This window comes from Alligator mississippiensis, chromosome 8 (assembly GCF_030867095.1).
Source record: "Alligator mississippiensis isolate rAllMis1 chromosome 8, rAllMis1, whole genome shotgun sequence".
Classification (NCBI taxonomy): domain Eukaryota; kingdom Metazoa; phylum Chordata; order Crocodylia; family Alligatoridae; genus Alligator; species Alligator mississippiensis.
Window position 1 is genome coordinate 21,900,355 of NC_081831.1, and position 19,986 is coordinate 21,920,340.

Here is a 19,986-nt window from a genome sequence, read left to right on the forward strand (position 1 = left end):
TATACAAGAGGTCAATCTGTTTAATGTTTTAAAAAAATCTGAAAAGGTATTTCCCCTGGCTATGAATATTCTTTAAGTGGTAATTAAAAAGAAATATTTTGAAAGTGAGGGGAAAGGAGTCAGTGTGGGTACCAACCTCCCACAAAGAAATGACAATTTCTTTAGCTTTTTTAGCATCCTATTCTCCAGAGCCTCCTGAGATTTTTCTGACACATTGTGAAACTGCTCACATAGTTTATTTAGCAACTGTGATGGCTTCATCTGAATTATAGCCAGAGGCATAGCAGCAATTGAATTATTTTGTTGGTGAAGTATATGTTGTATGTAATGCCACTGCCACCTCTGCATTGTAGCAGACTGGTATAAGGTATTTTCATGTAGTTTAAGTATCCAACTGTGTGCGAAGATCCCACAGCAGATGTCTGCCAAACAAAAATGAAGGTAGCAGAGTCTGCAAGAAACTTGGCCTTCTTTATTATCAAGACCTCTGAAAGAGACTGAAATCAAAATGTATGTCTTAACCTCAGAAAAAAACTGGAAGCAGTAATGGGGAGAGACTTTCTGATGATGGGAAGAAGAGGTAGAAATTCAGTTAGGGCAAAAGAATTAACTTGTTTTAGGATGATGGAAACAGTTTTTGCTGGCATCTCAGCAGGCTGTTTATATATATATGTTCTTCTTGTGGTTTCTCTGCTAGCCCCCCTCAGTAGAATGCAGAGAAGGTTATAGAGTGTTTTTTGTATTTATATTTGCTCACTGTTTGGAAGCGTGAAACCTTATAACATTCCCCTCATGTACACAGAATTGTTGTGACATTGCTCACAAATGCAGTAAATCACGTTAACATTATTTAACTTGTGCTGAATGCTAAGGCTGTTGTTGAAATAGTATAGAGACTGTCAACTTGAGACGCAGTGAATTTCAGGCTATAAAAAGTAGCTTATAGTCTTGCCACTTGCCACTCAGTTTTTGACCAGTTTTATAGTTTTACACTCTTGTTTTCTTCTTTGTTAAATGTTTTTGTATTGTAAAAGATCAGCACAAAGTGAGAGACCTGATATGTAGGGGAAACTATATGAAGGTTTTATCAAATGGTGGAGAGGATTTGGGGGGAAAGGGGGGAAAATGACGCACTACAGTGTGCTTGTCTCATCCCTTGGTTACAATGAATGTAGTGGTTACTTGAACAAAAAAACTTTGAGAGCTGCTTTTTCCCCAAGTTGACTATGCTTCCCTTAATCTATTAGCAGCATCCTGTAAAGTATAGTTTGTTTATAAAGGAGTTCAAGATGGTTTTGTATATAAACCATTGCTTCCATTCTCTTTAAAAAGAGAACAAGTACTTTTCCTATTTTAAAAAAAATGTATAAATCATAGGATGGTACCTCTCTCCACCTTATCATTTTTCTCCCTTATCTATTTTTGTTTTGTGTTAGTTATAAGCTGTTTGAGTCGGGAACTACATCCTCATCTATACAAGGCTTGACACTGGGTATTCCTGCAATACAAATAAGAAATAATTGTTGGGGTAATATCTTGGGCTTCTTTGCAAGGGTGGTCAATTGTGTAAGTCAACTGGCGGCCCTTGGGCTGCAAGCAGCTTATGAGCTAAGTTGCAGCCCCCAGGCTCCTGCCCAGTTGTCAGTTCCCCTATCACTGTGGCTATAACAGCAACTGGAGTCTCTAGGCTCTGTGTCTCCTCCCCCCTCCCCCCAATTTCTGTATTCTGTGCCTACCCCAGGGGGCAGGGAGTCTCAGCACAGTTTGGGCAGCTCGAGGTGAGGCCAGGGCTGCATGGTGCAGCAGGGGGACATCTATGTGGTATGCAGGCCAGGGGCCCATGACCCTACTGGTACAGCCCCATGGACTGCACCAGCAGGGACAAGTGGTCCTTGAACACTCGTACATTGGACAGCCCTTGTGTAAGCAGTGTGTTCTGTCCGCAAACAAGTGTAGGGTTTTTTTTCCCTTCCCTTTGCCTCTTGTTAGATATGCAGAAACTAACAATGAGTTTTTATACCTGTTAAAAACTGCCATATGGCTTCTGTCAAAGCAAATGGTTTTGAGGTTGCTGGGAAGCATAAACAGACTTTGGAGCTGGGGGTGCATCTCTAGCTACAGCGCTGTCAGTTCTTGCTTGTAACCCTTTTTTGTGACAGCTTCAAGGGAGGGGGACAGAGATCCCACAATATGCAAAAGTTGTGAATACACTGATGACAGTAAACATCTTAGCAGTTCCAAAGCAGCAGTTAGTGTGTGCTGTGGATTCTTACTATGGATGTAGGAGACAGTCCACACTGAAAACTCATGGTTTGGAATATAACAAAATGTGAGAGAGAGGTCCTGGCACTAGGCTCACTTGCTAGTACTGAGGTATTGCTTATCAGATTGCTGATCCCATTAAGTACACCCCCACCTTAGGTGATGTCTATACTCTTCATCCCTTCTGTATGGACACCTGAGCAATTCTCTGGTACATCGGGAGCTATTAAATGGAACAGTTTGGATTGTGTCCTCTGACATTCCTAAGCCAGGAGCGTTGATGCCAGGGAGGGTCTGACAGGGCATGGGTCACTTATGGTCCTAAGAGATAACAGAATTTTAAACCACCTTCTAGTTCCTTTTTAGGGGAAAGGCAAACTCCTATCCATCAGAAGACAGATAAATGGATACTTTGGAGTTTGATTAATTAATGGCACCTCTGCTCTGAATGTTGGAAACAAATTAAAATCTGTATAATGTAAAAATGCTGATGCTCCTTGTTTTGGCAGGACTACATTGTTTAGAGGAAGTGGAACAATATTTAATTTTGAAGGCAGACCTTTGTCCCATCAATAAAATATGTTTTCAGCAGAGCTTAACTTCTATTGTGCTTCCACGAACAATAAACAGTGTATGTTGAGGCTATAAATTACTTTGGTTGTGCATCTTGATTGAGTTGTATTGCCAGAACTTCTAAATTTATGCTAATCTTAATAATATGTAGATCCGGTTATTTCTAAACCTTGGCATTCTTAGCTCTCTTCTGTTCCAGTTGGCACTCATCCTTTCTTTCTCTCCTTTGCAGAAAACATGCCTTGAATTGCCACAGAATGAAACCTGCTCTTTTCAGCGTGCTGTGTGAGATCAAGGAAAAAACAGGTGTGTTGGAATTTTTAACGGTTTTTTGGAAAGCTAGTATCAGATATGGCTGGCTCCCAGGTCAGGTGCTATTCAGATGGGCCTTTTTTTGTTGTGGAAGCTCTACAAATTGAGGCCTTACAAGGGCTCTTGCCTGAGTTGTCTTTCTTCTGTAGATTATATTTAGTTTGTGTTGGATAAAGTAGAAAGTGCCCTGACTTGAAGAAAATATTGCTACTCACTAGGAGGATTTTGGTTTGGAAAGAAAACCTGAGACAAATAAAGCATTAATTACAGTGTGAGCTGCTGCACAGATGCCCCAAGTGCACAGCCAAAGATGCCTTTAGAGGTGTTGTCCATGTATCATTTTTTTAAAGGGAATGATGCCAAAACTTTGGAAGAACTAAGAGCTCAACGGTGGAAAAAGCTGTAGCCCATCAACAGAAAAATGGCTGCGAGAGAAGTTCCAGAAACACTGGAACAGAGGAGGCATGAGTTGCAGGAAATTGTCTTGACAGGTAGTTTATGTGACTTTTTGAGGAAGCAGGCCTGGTAGGAGTTGGTGGACTTCTGATTTTTGGCCACCCAGTATATCTGCTAATCATGTCTGAACTTGCAGGCAGAGATGTCTGGATGTTTTCTAGTGCTTTGTTAGGTGAACTTTTGAGCCTTTTGAACTTGGATGCTTTTTTTTAGAGGGTGGATAATTACAGCAGCAACTTAATTGTAGAGGATTTATTTTTTATTATAGTCTGTTTAATATCCTAATGCCTTTAGTATTGAACCTGTGCTGAAAAAAATACCTTAATTCACTTTAAGTCACTCTTTCCATAATGCCAAACTGTTGACCATGTTAACCATAGGACTGCTAAAAAGAAAGAAATCCAAGTGAACTCTGGTTGTGTATTTAGGTGTACTCTGTTTTATAAGTTGGAAATGCAACTTCCCTTTTGACTTAAGCATGTTTGCCAGCAAAGACTCCAGTACCTCGGTTACGCTGGATTTGTTTTGGTCTCAGATTTTCTAATGTCTGCTGGTCTGTCTATTCCTTATTTAAATTATGGGGAGCAGATGTTATGGCTTGAAGCAGACAAAAGCCTGGACATACTGTAGCACAAGGTTTTAGGCTTTCTTTGTGACACAGGCACACAAGCTTCTTTTCTATCTCTGAATCGGTTTAAAATAAGTTTGCCCCTCCCCCAAACCTCTCCCCCACATTCCCTTTGTTGGTGTGCTAGTGTCATTCACAACAGCGAGGCTAAACCATGTGCCTTGCCATTGAGCAGCCAACTGAAAGGTGCAGAGACCTTCTGCCCACACTGTCTTTTTTTTTAAAAGGTGCATGTTAATTTTCCAATTTGCTTCCTGCATGTAATTAGCCGACTCCCAGTCTTCTCCCAAAGTACCACTTAAACTATGGATTATAAGATTCTTTTTGTTACTTTTGGTTTAAATCAGTTGCTATACATGTTGTAGGTGACGTTAATTGCTACACCAAGAAAAATATACCAGACTATGTATTTTATTTTCAAGGGCATCCTGGATAAGTGCAGTCCTCATACATCTTCACTGAAGGTACAGCTAATTCAAACAGTATATGGGGTTTTAAGGCAGTGCTGCTCTCTGTGGTATTTAGTGGCTTCATACTCCATTGAGGTACATGGTGAACATCCTTACTGGGGCGCCCTGTTCTTTGAGACCTGGCAGAAGCATTTATACTTTCTTTGAATACTAAAAGCCTATTCAAGTTTTCTTCTTGCCCTCTGTGGTGAGCATGTCAGATCATCAGTCTTGAATTCTAAGAAAGCTCCATTATAATATACTTGAGACCAACTGAGGCAACCTTTGGTATTCCCAATAGCAGACCTGTTGGCAGTGTGACTGTGGTCTACTCAGCTGAAGGTTGTTGGCTGTGGAATTTGCTGTACTTACGGCTAGCTGTGCTTGAATGTGAGAGCCCTCAGGATGCTGAAAGAGGATTATTTGTTGAACGATGCAGCTGAGGCTTTTCTTTTGGTAGCAGTAAATGATGGCATATACTTGCAGTATGTATATGGAATGTGTATTAAAAACAACCAAACCCTAATGATGGACAAAGAGTCCTGGAATACATGTGTATGCAAACATATTACAGAGGTGGTCTCTAGGCCTAATTCCTCTCCAGAGCCAATTACTCTAATATTCCCTGTTTCTGCTTTTAAAAGCAGTGGGTAAAGAGGAATTTACTTAAATATCATCAGAATTGCTTTCCACATTCCAGTCTGCCAACACCTGGTGCAAGGCCTCCACAGACAAAGGGAGACGTGTGTTCAGCCAAGGGTGTGCATTGGCTTGCTGAGCTTGTTTCTTTTGATTTGTAAGAAGGAAGACTCCAGCTTGGCTTTCAGACACCGCCTTGAATTTTGCATAACTGCTATTTTAAAGAGACTATCTCTTGGGAAAACTAAGCATATTTGTGGATTTATTGAGAGATGAAACCCTGCAATACTCTTGTTAATGTTGCTTTGCATGGCAGGACTGTACTTTAAGCCTAGTTCAGCAGATCTTGACAAATTTAAGAGAAGCTATCTGCAAAGACAAACTATTATTGCTGATTATAGTGCCCTGCATCTTGCAAGTGCAGAGCAAACATTCACTAAGTCTCAGTGGTCCTACAAAGTAGATGTCACTGTCTTTTTCACAGGTGGACTAAGCAGGGTTGGTCCTAGCTGTGTCTGTCAAGGGGTGTGATCCCTGATGTGGCTGTGCAGTATTTTTGGTTGGGGGAAGGGGGGGAGGATTGGTTTACTGTACTGGTAAAAGTGCTGCTTTGCCTATCAACACTAGGGACACTTTGTCGTCTTAGGACGCAAGTATTCCGACACTAGGAAAACGTATCTAATGTAGATATAGTCTTGAGTCACAGGACTTGACTTTTCAGTACCATGCCATGCCACGCCACTTATACAAAGTGGGTTATCCAGGTAAAATTTGAGGTTCTGAGAGTGTGCTCTGTGGCCAATAGATGTGTTTTCCACTAGCTTTTCTGCTCTGTTTCCTGATGGAGAATTGGGAGAGGAAAACAAGTCTAAACAAAGTGCATATTTTTATTTTGGCACCAGTGATCTCATACAGTTCATCACAGAGCTGTGTATCTTTTAATGAATAGTATGTAAAAATATTGTAATGATTACATTAGCATATTGAGTGAAGTTTCAGCACCTTGGGTTATGATGTATTTTAATTAAGGATTAATTAGAAATGATGGGAATTTTATTTGGTTTAGTATAATTATTGATGAGTGGGTATCTTGCTGGGGAGTATGCAATATCATGTATGTCTGACAGCCCCAGAGCAGCATTTGATAAAAACTTTCATAAAAATGATGGATGGATAATGTATGCCCAAATCTTTCTGTTAAGCAAGCATATATCTTAAGTCTCACTTAAAACATTCGTTATAAGGTAATATCCTGTTATTCTGGTAATAGGTTTAAAAATTGTCTGTCTTGTGGACAGTAAATTAGCCTGTCTTCCCAGGTTGAACCAAAAAATAATAAAGTAGGAACCGTGGAAGTATTATACTCTTATTTACCCATCCTCCGATACTACTGTATGTTAGTTGTGAACTGCTTGGTATCCAGTACAGTTGCCAGACAAATTCAGCCACTCCCACTTCTGTTCACTAGAGTTCTGACTCAGAATATTAATATTGCTCATTTTGTATTCTAGTGTGTTAAAATACTTGATCTTGGCCAAAAGGCTAGCATTAGCACATATTAGAATAACTGAAATGATAAAAAATGTGTTGCAGCTCTTATTTTGTTTATAATGATCACCTTTAGGTATTGGTGCAACACTGGTGAAGAAACTGATTTGATAGAATGTTGGTTCAACTGGTCACCAAAAAGCATATTTTGTTAGTACTATTTTAAGTGGTTGTGACTTGGGCAACCCACACAGTACTATGAGCGGAAAAAATGGTGCATCTATGTTGCTTGTGGAGCTTTTAACTTGCTTGGTAACTTTTTCATCCTTTGTTGATGTTTGGTTTTGGTTTTTTTTGTTTAGTGAATCTGTTGTTTGTCTGAGGCCAGGCATAGATTACAGACCTCTGCTGCCAGAGCTCTGTTGTTCAGAAGCATGAAAAGGTGTGATGCCTGACTAGGATTGCCATGTCAGCAGAAGCCCAGAGTATAGATGCAGTTATACTGACAGAACTCTTACAAGGATAGCTTCTAGGGGTGTGCAAAGCAGACTGTATTCGATTTGGATTCAGCCCAATTCGGGGGACAGTGATTCGATTTGTTGATTCAGATTACTGTTCCGACTTGATTTAATTCTGATTTGGAGAATCGGTGATTTGACCATAGACACAGCTTTATATTTTTCTACATACCTCTAGGTACCAGGCACGGCTCGTGAATGCTGCAGTGCTGGGGTGGATGGAGTGTCACACAGGAACGTGGGGGGGCCCCCACATGCTCAGTGGTGGACCCAGAAGTGGGCTGGAAGTACTTCTGGTCCACTTACGGGTCCACCGCTGAGCTCGGGGGGAACCACCCCCATCTGCCCCCACTGGCTTGGCGATTGGCCATGGGGGACCCTCCCCCCCCCCTCCCCCCAAGACCCAGGAGGCACCAGTTGCTGAGCTGGGGGGGCATCCCTTGTGCACTCCGTGGCGGACATAGAAGTGTGCTGAGGGCCCCCCCTGTGCTCCTCTGGGATGCTCCATCTGCCCCAGCATCGTAGCGTTAACAGGTTGCCTGGGGACCTTGAGGTATATAGAAAAAACATATAAAGCTGTGTCTGTGTCTAAATCATTGAATCGGAGGCTTCCGATTCCATTTGGAGAGATTAATGGGTCTCCTGATTTGATTTGGATTTGGAGATTTGGCCACTGACTCAGGCCAAATTGCCACTGAATCAAATCAGCGACTGAAGCTTTGCATAGCCCAATAGCTTGTTCTGCTCTTGGGGATTGTTTTTTTACTACAGTAACAGAATGTGCAGCTTGGCAGTAGTTGGCAGGCTAGTGGCTGGCACTGTGGTTCAGGGGAGGGCAAAATATGGCCGGTGGGCCACATCCGGCCCACCAAACAATTTCATCTGACACGTGGGCGCCCACCAACTAATTATACCCCACCCAGCCTATGCACCTCACTCCCACCCTTGTGCATGGAAGGGCCCGGCCCGGCCCAGCCCAGCCCAGCCAGCATGCAGCTTTCCCCAGCATCCAGCAGCTCCTCCTTGTCTCACTGCTGCAGTGCTTGCTTTGGACAGCAGGATTGCAAGCAGCAGGGCCGGGGATATGGGAGAGCTGCACTGGGAATGGGGGTGGAGGGAGCTGCAGCTGGGCAGTGGTGGAGATCATGGGGCTGGGGCTGGTGGGAGTGCAGAGCCCATGCTCAGGGTGGGTGGCATGAGTGCAGAGCTCAGGTGGGTAGGGCGTGTGAGAGAGAGGGTGGGGTGGTGGGTGTGGGGACCCCTCCACATACTCCACTGCATGGCGCACAGCTCTTGCCAGCAGTGGCTGCAGGAGGTGGGGGCCCTCTGGGTACTTGTGGCCCACGCAGGTGCTGCTGTCCAGCAGCACACTGCTCCAGCCAGTGCTGCATGGGAGGGCAAGGAACACAGCTAGGCTGGTTTTCCTGTATCATGTAGGGCTCCCTACAGCGCACGTGCAGAACCTGGCACTCGTACTCTATGAGTTATTTTTTATAATAACATTAAAATACGTTATAGTAGGTGTTTGACTTCTAGTGCATGATTTGGGTTTTTTGTGGTTCAGATGGCAACACCTGAAGAGGGTTCTAGGGGCATGGGGGATGTGGGGGGGAGGTTTAAATGGGGTGACTTCTGGTGGCAAAGGTCAGGGGTTAGGGACAGGACTTCCAGTCCCCAGTTGGCGACCAGGGGGTGGGGCACCTGTCAAGGGGCGAGGCTACTGTTGCGGCCCTTAACAGTTCACCAAAACTCATTAAGTGGCCCTCCAGCTGAAATAATTGCCCACCCTTGCTATAGTCAGATTGTAGAAAATTAGGGTTGGAAGGGACCACAGGAGGTCATCTAGTCCAACCCCCTGCTCAAAGCAGGACCAGCCTCAACTAGATTATCACAGCCAAGGCTTTGTCTAGCCAGGTCTTAGAAACCTCCAAGGATGGACATTTCCACAACCTCTCTGGGTAATCTGCTCCAGTGTTTTACTACCCTCCTAGTGAGTTAATTGTTTTTCCTAATATCTAACTTAAACTTCCCTTACTGCAGGTTGAAACCATTGCTCCTTGTTCCGTTATCTGCCACCACTGAGAACAGTCTCGCTCTGTCCTCTTTTGAACCCCCCCCTTCAGGTCGTTGAAGCTGCTATTAAATCTCTTCTGTCTTCTCATCTCTAGACTAAATAAACTGAGTTCCCTCAGCCTCTCCTCACAAGTCATGATCCCAGCCCCCTCACCACTTTTGTTGCCCTCTGCTAGATTCTCTCCAATTTGTCCACATCCTTTTTGTAGTAAGGGGCCCAAAACTGAACACAGTACTGCAGATGTGGCCTCATCAGTGATGAATAGAAGGGAACACACCGACCATTGCAGCCCAGTATGCCATTAGCCTTGGCAACAAGGGCACGCTGCTAGCTTATATATAGCTTGCAGTCCACTGTGACCCCTAGGTCCTTTTCTGCAGAGCTACTGCCCAGCCAGTCAGCATCCAGCCTGTACTGGTGCATGGGATTGTTCTGTTCTAAAGTGCAGGACTTTGCACTTGTCCTCACTGAACCTCATCTGGTGTCTTTTGGTCCAGTCCTCCAATTTGTCAAGGTCTCTGTGAATCCTAGTCCTACCCTCCAGTGTATCTACTATTCTCCCCAGCTTGGTGTCATCTGTGAACTGGCTGAGGGTGCACTCCATTCCATCTGATCCTTGAACAAAACCAGCCCTAGGGCTGACCTGTGGGGCACTCCACTTGATACTGACTGCTAACTAGACATCGAGCTGTTGATCACCACTCTTCAAGCCTGACAATTTAGCCAGTTCTCTCTCCACCTTACAGTCCATTCATCCAGCTGTACTTCCGTGGCTTGCCTGTGAGAATGTTGTGGGAGACTATCATACTTTGACTTTAGCAAGGCTTTTATCATGTCTGCTGCTCTCCTCGCATCCACAGAGCCAGTCATCTCATTGTCAAAAGCAATCAGGTTGCTCAGGCCTTGGTGAATCCATGCCGACTGTTGCTAAATCACCTTCTCCTCCAAGTGTTTAGAAATGGATTCCTTGAGGACCTGCTCCGTGATTTTTCTAGGGACTGAGGTGAGGCTGACTGGTTTGTAGTTCCCTGGATCCTCCTTCTTTCTTTTCTAAAGATGGGCATTATTTGCCCTTTTCCAATCATCCAGCACCTTTCTTGATTACCATGAGTTTTCAAAGGTGATGGCCAGCACCCTGTCCTTGACCAGTGCTGAAAAAGTATCTCTAACTAGAGGAGCCAGTGCCAGTTTTAAATTTGGATATCTCATGTCCTCCTAGTAGAGATACAGCCTAGCAAACTGGCAGGTAATTTCCTTACTAGCAATGAGGAAATCCAGTAAGGTTGGGACAACTCCAATAAAACTCTCCAGATCCTGATCCTTCCCTAGGAGGACAGCTAGTGCACTGTTGATTGTCTTCGTTATTTAATTTTAGTCAAAAACATTTTAATTGAGCTATATATGTCCATTGCTATTTTGCAGATAATTTGGGAGGATATATTGACTGCCAACCTTTAGTGCTTCCACTCTTCTCCTTTCACATCCTTAACACTGAAATTACCTTTGGGGGGGGGGGGGGGGTTGGATTCTTGTTGCTAGATGAATAGGTAGGTGTGGCAAACCTGTGTTTAAAACAAAACAAAAAAACCCTGACTAAGTAGAAATCTCATCTCTCTCTTAACAGCAAGCTTTACGGTACAAATTAATGACATTGTGTTTGTGCCAGTATCAACAAAATGTTGAGACCTAGATGAACAATAACATTATTGAAAATACTAGAACTATATTAACAGCTGCCCCGATGAGCTCTTCACTTTTTTTTTTTTTGCTTAGAAGATTTATGGTTTTATTCTCAGAGGTCTCCTTTTGGGTAAGTTTAGGTATCAGTTTTGTTGTTTTTTTTAAAGCGACTTAAGTGTGTTCTCACATCTCAGCTTACTACAGGTAAGCCAAGGCTGGGGAGGGGTTTGAAATCTCTGGTACAATAGGTTGAAAAAAGAAACAAAAAAAAATTAGTCACTTCATAGGTCTCATCTTAACAGAGTTTATTTTAATGAAACTCACTAGCTTGGAAGTATAATCTATGATATGGTAATGATATTTAATTCCTCTCCAGTCACTTGTGACTTAACCAGAGGCAGCCAACCAAATTCTTCCCTGGAGAATTTAAAAGCATTTTATACATGCTTTTCAACAGTCTGCTTGAGATGAGCTTACGTGTAATTGATGATAACTAATGTCTAATTACCATAATTAGACAAGTGACAGAAAATTAAACTGCAGCTGGGAGCATGATGCTAGTGTAAGGCAGACTCTGATGTGCAGCACAGTCCACATTTGAAAGAAGTTCTACCAAAGCCCTTCCCAACGGTGGAGTGAGATCTTCAGTATATCTACTGCTGTCCATTGTGTTTTGTATTTTCCCATCAAAATACCTTGGGGTGAATTCTAGCCAAGAAAAGTAGTTAGCAAATGGAGTCTGTCCTCCTGATTTTTGTAGTCAGAGACTGACACCTCCCTTCTCAGCCCCCAGAGTTGTTTCATTTTAGGAAGTTAAATACCTGGGGAGGTTGCTTTGGTCTAATCTATCTTTTTCTTTGAAGAGCTTCCTCATTGTGGGGAGCAACTAATTTCGCTATTATGCTGACACAGGAACACAATCAACCTTTGCTTTACCCTTTTTTCCTGGCAAATGGGTAGCAGTGATTTGGAGAAGAATCTATGTTCTCAGTTTACAGTAAGACTGCATTGTCTCCTTGTATCATCATCCTTATTAGCTGTAGAACGGTGTAATAGCATTCATATGATTTACAACATTTTATGACTTGACAGAACTTAATTAGAAGCTAATTTTTTTATTTTAATCCAGTGTGTGTTGAGGATTGCATCTCTGATTTGTAGATTTCTAGAAAGTTAGTAGTTACTTTTTATGTATATTATGTATGTAGTTTAATGTTGTTCACCTAAATCCAGGTCTCAGTATGCTAGGGACTATATAGATCACTCTACAGTGAAAGATCACTTCCTTTATTTTGTGTAGAATAGAAAAGTGTTTGTACTCTAATGTATACTAATCGTATAAGATTTCCAGTTTAGAAAGCTTTTGAAGCTTTCACTCATTTTTCAGAATCTTTAGCACTAAAGCCCTGTAAAAGACTTAAAATGTTGTTCTTAGCAAATCAATAATAAAAACTGGATTAAGAAAGGACTAGTTTTAACAAGTTGTGCTTTTATATTCTGGAAGCTGTAGTTTATAATGGAGAGTGTTCAGCTGTGTTAAAACTAAGCTTAGACTCAACAGGTAATAATGGACAAACTACAGGTAGGTGTATATAAGTTCATGAACTCCCCTGCAGATTGGTTCTTTTACAGTTTGGTTACAAATGTAGAACTGTGTGGCTTTTTGGACTGCTTATGAAGTGGTACTACTAGAGAGAACTGTAGTGTTGCCAAATCTGTGATGTGTAAATATGGAGTAGATCAAATTCATCCTTGTTTACTGACTTCAATGGAACTGACACTTGTGTAATTTTTTAGGTAATAAGGGCCCTTGTGGGTCAGACATGGTGATTCCTCTGGTCAGTATTCTGATGTATTTAATTTTTTTTGCAGTAGTCAGCACTGGATAGATACCTCAGTGGTGTAAGAGCTCTTGCAGTAAACCAACAGGTGATAATCTGTTACTTGAACACATGATAGAAATTGGCCTAAGCACTGAAGCAAGAGGTTTTAATACATACTACAAATAGGGATTTATCTGAAGAAGTGTGCAGTCTATTTTTGAATGGATATTTATTCTTAATCACGATATTCTATGCATCTTAATTTTGTTGCCTTCCAGCTTCATTATGTTCCTTTTTCTTGTGCCTGAAGACATGATTCTGATAAGTCTGGTGTAAAAAGGACTTTAAATAAATTATCAACGTTAAAGTTGGCTTTTTATTCTGCTTCAGAAATAATCTTGTGATTCCTCTTCATATTTATCTAGTGTTAAGTATTCGCGGTATTCAGGAGGAAGATCCCCCCGATGCTCAACTAATGAGACTAGATAACATGTTGCTGGCAGAGGGTGTCTCCGGGCCCGAGAAAAGAGGAAGAGGAGGACCGATGGCTGTAGCAGCAACATCAGGTGGCTGTCCAAATGACAATAGCATTGAACACTCTGACTACAGGGCCAAGCTGTCACAGATCCGACAGATATACCACTCTGAGCTAGAGAAATATGAACAGGTGATCTTTCTGCATGGAAGAGTTTTTATCATCTCAATTAAAAAAAATTAACCATTTTTCCTTTGCTGTTGGTTGTGAGCACAGAACAGGGAGTATCTTCATTTCATATGAATGCAAGGAGGGCAAATTCAAGTAAAAACCTTTCATCTCACTGTTTTAGAATAAGGATAAGATGAAAGGACTTGACACTTTTTATCTTCAGTTTGATGTCTGTTCATACTTGTTGCAATACATTTAAGAGCAAATGGAGTAAACTGAAACATGTAGACTCCTAAAATCTTCTGGGAAAGATTTTTTGTTGGGAAAATTAATTTGAGGAGATCTTTTATTGTTTGTCAATTAAATGTATTTGTTAAATTTATTTTCAGGCTTGTAGCGAATTCACCACCCATGTTATGAACCTGCTTAGGGAACAGAGTAGAACAAGGCCAATTTCACCAAAAGAAATAGAGCGCATGGTGAACATAATCCATGGCAAATTCAGCACCATTCAGATGCAGCTGAAACAGAGCACATGTGAAGCGGTGATGATTCTGCGTTCACGATTTCTTGATGCAAGGTAATCAGCAAGCACAACTTGATGACAACAACTGATGGATCCAAACAAGTTGTTTTTGTTTCTTGATGCCAGTAATTATAAGTGCTGCCATCCTAACCTTGACCTAGTATAAATACCTTTTAAGAATGCACCACATCATGTCTGCATAAGTGTACTTAAAGATTAACACTAATTTAATTGCTGTTTGGTCTGCTTTTGTGTAGTTACTCAAACAGAGCAGATTTTAGAGATGACACATACCCTGTGTTGTATTCCCTAACTCTCTAGCAGTAAGGGTAATTATAGTGTGTTTATAGGCGTAAACGACGTAACTTCAGCAAACAAGCGACAGAAGTGCTGAATGAATATTTTTATTCTCACCTGAGTAATCCTTACCCCAGTGAAGAAGCCAAAGAAGAGCTAGCAAAGAAGGGTGGTATTACAGTCTCACAGGTAAGAACAGGGGGTTTTTTTTGGTCTGGAGTTGCTCACATTGTAAATGTGCTCTTTCTTTTATTTAAAGAAAAGTTTGTGTGGCTTCTTTAGATAAGTGACCAAGAACCACTACCATAATTGAACCCTCCCAGCTCAGAATGGCTATCTGCTGTAAAGAAAGGTGCTTTTGTGGATCACAAATTGTTGTTTTTTTGTTTGTTGTTTTTGGGAGGGGAGGTAAGTTTTCGGGTTAAGGTTATACAACTTGCTCCCCCCTCCACCCCCGCCCCCCCCAGCATCCTCATGCATAGTTCAAGAGCATCCTCTGCTGGTGGCCTCAATAACTACTAGGAGATGGTGTTCATGTGATGAAATACTTACTGACAACGCAACTTTTCTAGGTTTCTAACTGGTTTGGTAACAAGCGAATCCGGTACAAAAAAAACATGGGGAAGTTCCAGGAGGAGGCTAATATTTATGCAGCAAAAACAGCAGTGGATGCAACAAATGTGGTGGCACAGGGCAGCCAGGCAAACTCTCCATCAACGCCAAACTCTGGTAAGTGACACTTCCAGGGAGGAAAGGCCATCTCTGAAGAAGATAGTCCCTGCCTCCTGCTGGGGAAGCCACTGCAGTACAGCTCCCAGGCTTTCTCCAGCTTCTTGCAAATTGTCCACTTATTCTTTATATTGAATTATTAGAGCACTGTAAAAGATGGAAGCTGGTGTGTAATCAGATCCTGCTGACTGGTTATCTAGACATTTTAATGGTACAGTTTAACCATATTAACTCCTACCTTCTTAATCTTTGCATCATGTAATTAGGACATCCTTCCACTATCATGGTCTCCCTCCTTAACAAAAAATTGGATTCTATAGGAAAGCCACTTCTTGGTAGGAAGTACTATTCAAGCAGCAAGTATTTATTGCTTTATAAATCATGCAGTAGAAGACTTAATAGGATGATGCAAATGTATTATATAAAGTAAAATGTAAGCTACATATGCAGTTGAATAATTATCCTTGGGCTTTAATTTGCTTACTTAAAAAAACTAGCGCACATTTAGTGAGGCTCTACTGTAGTGTCCCTAAAGTTCAGTTGTGTGTGAGTGTAATTGTGTTTACCCTGGATCTTTCATCACTTCCTTTTAAAAATGGTTTGAAGTAAAGCAAATAAACAGAAAGCCTAAATGCATATTGTAATGCCAAATGGATTTACACTGAACTCAGCCTGTATTAGGTGCATGGGTACTTTTGAAAATCTCACTGCAACTTTTAGATGCCACAAAACTTGCCACAAAAATCTGATCCTAAATGTGTGAACATTCAGGGCTATCTAAATGAAGATTGAAATGAAAGCCATGTTTTAGTAACTGTTATTTTTTTATAATTGTGTCCCATTAAATATTTACCAAATGAATGAGTGTAACATGCAGCAGATAGAGGTAAAGATATTTGTAAAGAATCTCATATTTAATCTTTATTCATTTCCTGAAGACATCCTTCTCTAGTGTTACCCTTTATCAGTGTAGTGAAAGTGGTGTCTCTTCAGTTTTGCTTTTGGAATGAACTGATGGTTTCTGTGCACCTTGCTGAACTTACTTTTCCTTTTTCAGCTTCCTCTGGCTCTTTTAAGATGACAAATTCTGGGGATTCATTTATAAACTTGCAGTCACTGACTTCTTACCAGAGCTCCCCAGTGGGAGCCAATGTGCAGTCACAGGTAGGTATGTAGAGGATTGTCATACAACTTCAGTAACAGTTCAGATGCTAAAATCCCATATGGTTTTAGTTGCTTCCTGGGAAGATTCATGTGCCTTCAACTTTTTTAAATTGTAAGCAATAGATTTTATGCAGCATATCATGAAATATGGAAGCTTATCAATAATAAAGATAGATAGCTTTTTTTTTTTCATTTCCCGACATGTTGGAACTCTTGTTGGACTGCTTTAATTTGCAACAAATGATTTTAAAGCCAAACTAAAACAGCAGTACTAAAACCCCTACCCCAAAGACACTTCTCAAACTTACATTTTATAATACCTGTATGACAGCTATGCAGCTTTCTTTTTGACCAAATGACTTCGCTTGTTAATCTCATTCCATATGGTGTCTTATTGCAGATGGATTCCCTACATCATGTCATACACCAGACGGGAAGATATGACACCATTGTGGGGAATCCTTTGTATACGACGCAGCGCATTGATGTAAGGAGTTTGATCATTTAATAACATTTATTGTTTTAGGAGACACTAGGGGGAGTTTTGTGCTTTTATCACAGATGAAGCTTTGTAGACCTTTTGCTCTTAGCTAGTGGAAAACGTTCAGTGGTTTAGACTGCCTGCCCATATAGCTGAAGGAACTAGCGAGTCTAAGTTATTCCACTAAAAGACTATTCTCTACACTGTAATGCTTTGTAAAAAAAAAAAAAAAAAATCTCTCACAAAGTAAATACATTTAGTGGCTTGCTCTACCTAGCCCAGCACAACTATTCTCTTTGGCATGAAGAAATTTTGGTGTGAAGTATTCTGCTTCACTAGCACACAACTGTTGTCTGTGAAAGGGTAGCTAATGACATCTGGAGTCTCCTGAAATGTTCCCAAAGGGTGTGGTAGCAAGGGTCTGAAATGACAAAGATGTTTATGAAGCCACCTTTCAGTTCAGGGAAAAACCTGGCTTAGGTCCATAGGGAGAGCTTGATATATTGCATCCTCTAATCCAGGAGTTCCCAAATTGTGGTATGCATACCCCTGGGAGTATGCAGGACATCTCTGGGGGGTACACAGGAGAAATTGTGTAACAGCAGATTTAATTTCCATTATAATAATTATAAAATGTATGCAGGTAGCTAGTAAATCTGGAAGCGGGGTACGCAATAAGAAAAAGTTTTGGAACCTCTGCTCTAATTCATTTGTACCACCATGTCTGTACAAGGAGCACAAGAATAACCAACCTAGTGCAGGTCACAAGTGTGCTAGCAGAGAAGTGTACACAGAAGCAACATTTTGTGGCATCTAACTGCATTATGTCCTGCCTAAACTAATATTTAGTTCTATATTTTCATAAGCACTAATTCCCCTTCAGATGTGGTAATAGGAACATAGATGGTCCTGGATCCAAGTTCCATCTTAAGGCTTTAATGATATGTTTTTTCTGCCTCCCCTCCAGGCTAATGGCAGCTGGCAGGACACTACAACTCCTTCATCAATCACGTCACCTGCTGGAGACCCTGGAAGTGTTAATTCGGATGCATCTAATTAAGTTTTTAGGACCGATTGATGAGAGGAAAGAGGTCATTAGTGTAATTTGTCAATGTTGCTTTTGCCAATATTATAGTTTGTACAACTTGACACACAGCTAATTACCTCAAAACCCTGGAACCAATAGAAGAAGATTGTGATTTCAATGATACCTCTCTACCTCTCAGCCTCACACAGTTGAGTTCTTGATTCTGCCCATTGGGATGTGAAATTGTTTTAAAAGAACTTGCTTCATTTTCCTAACCAAATTCATTTTTTAAATATCAATTTTATGGTAAGAATCTGAAAAATCTCTCTTCTTCTAGGACTTGGCATTTGTCTCAAGTTTTCCAGTTTAAAAAAATTGACTTATTTTAATTTCCATAAAATTTTTTTACTATGAAACTTCTGTTCTAGTTGATAGATACTAACAATTAAACCCCCTGTATTTGTAATTGTATGCGTTCTCTGTATTGTAATTTTGTATAGGAAAATAAGCTTTTCTTAACTCAAGTTCATTCTGAACTAATTAACCAGAACAGAACACTGCTTTACCAAAACTTTCATTGGACTTTGCTCTTGAATAGGAACTTCCATCTTTTGTGTCATTTCATATAGTTCGAATTTAATGTCTAGTGTAAACTCTGACTTCCCTGTGAATAGATTTTTGTGCATTTACGAAATGTTAAGACAAAGTCCATCATTTTCAGTTGAAATTTTATCAAAGATAATAAACTTCCAAAGCCTTTTTCCTTCCTGCCTTTTTATCAGCCTTTCCTTAAACTCCTAGGGGCTTACAAATTAGTAGCAGGTAATTTTGCAGCTGTTTCAAGAGTCAGGAAACCATCATATGTGTGTCATAAGAACAGTAGAAGTGCTGTGCTTCATCAGATCAATGGTCCATCTAGCCCAGTTGTAGGAGTGGATGCTGGGGGGGAGAGTGTTGAACCAGGTAGCTCTAGAACAAGTAGTTTTCACCCTTATTCAAAGGGATCCACAAATGAAAAACGTACTTCTGATTTGATCATAGTTGTCTTTCACAGACCCTTTAGATGCAGTCTGTGTACTTCCAGGGGTTTGTGAACCACAGGTTGAAAACCACTGTTCTAGAGCAGTGTTTCTCAGCCTGTGGGTTGTGACCCAAAAGTGGGTTGCAAAAATCTGAATTGTGAACAAACTTTAAAAATGGATTATCCTTTTAAAGGAGAAAAATATGGGGAAACTGACTTTTCCCTTGCAGGCCATCAGACTTCCAGCCTGCAGGGGGCTGCTTGGGGCTCACCCTGCCCTACACCCTAGCGTGCTGGGGGGGGGGGGGGGGGGAGGGGAGGGGCTGCAGGTCAGGAGTGAGGGACACTGGTTCAGGACTGGCTGTAGTTGTTTACAAATGGGTCCAGGTACAAAAGAGTTTGAGAACCACTGCTCTAGGGCGATCTTTCTTCAACACCTCCTTCGCCTCTACCATATATTGGTTTAGAGATGTCAAAGGAAACATCCCTAAGCTGTTCTGATTAGCAGCCATAAATCAACGCATCAATCCATCAAGCATGGATGTATCCAGTCCCTCTGTGCATTGGGCTCTGCTGCCCTGAGGGCAAAGCCTTCCTGAAGTGAACGGTGTTGCATAAAAAAGAAAAAATAATCTCCTTCATTTTAAACCTGCCCCCAGTGCTCGCAGGTTGGGAGTGGAAGAGCAACAGTGCTAGCACCTGCAAGGGCAGTTGTTCCTGGGGAAGCAGCTGCTCTCCTTCCCTGGCCCTGGCCCATCTCTGCCCCTCTGCGCTGCTGTTCCTGCGGAGCTGCCAGAGTTGTGAGGCTTCCTGGTCTTTCCAGAGCGGTTCCAGTGAGTTTGCAGCCTGGCACTGTAGGTCAGCATGGTCAGGTCTTAAATACGAAATAATCATATTGGAGGCTCAAAACTATTGCATTTGCTAAAAAAAAGTGTACATTGGAATCGTATCCAAATAAGTAGTCTTATTTACTGCTCACTGTCTCTGTCTAAAGCTGAGGCATTTCTTTATTTCGAGGCCAGCAAGGTAAGAAAGTGCTGAAGCAAACCCAGAAGTAGGTTAAGACTCCCTGAGAGTGACTGGAGTTTGCTGCATCAGTGAGCTGCCTCCAAACGTATTGTACAATGTGAGCACTTTTATTGTTTGTGCATCGTACAAGGGTTGAAATGATCGTACACCTGGCACCACCGCTG

General features: G+C 41.5%; 1 protein-coding gene across 4 annotated transcripts in view; it reads left to right on the forward strand.

The window, feature by feature from the left end:
* PBX4 (PBX homeobox 4) overlaps window positions 1–18,535 on the forward strand; it is a 56,442-nt gene extending 37,907 nt beyond the window's left edge. For all 4 annotated transcript variants that reach the window (XM_059732209.1, XM_014596077.3, XM_059732208.1 and 1 more), the window contains exons 2-9: window positions 3,068–3,141; window positions 13,328–13,569; window positions 13,938–14,128; window positions 14,425–14,560; window positions 14,944–15,100; window positions 16,158–16,264; window positions 16,665–16,751; window positions 17,713–18,535. In XM_059732209.1, coding sequence (XP_059588192.1) covers window positions 3,093–3,141; window positions 13,328–13,569; window positions 13,938–14,128; window positions 14,425–14,560; window positions 14,944–15,100; window positions 16,158–16,264; window positions 16,665–16,751; window positions 17,713–17,805 — 1,062 coding nt within the window. In that variant the 5' untranslated portion in view covers window positions 3,068–3,092 and the 3' untranslated portion in view covers window positions 17,806–18,535. The remainder of the gene's footprint in view (window positions 1–3,067; window positions 3,142–13,327; window positions 13,570–13,937; window positions 14,129–14,424; window positions 14,561–14,943; window positions 15,101–16,157; window positions 16,265–16,664; window positions 16,752–17,712) is intronic.
* The last annotated feature ends 1,451 nt before the right edge of the window (window positions 18,536–19,986 follow it).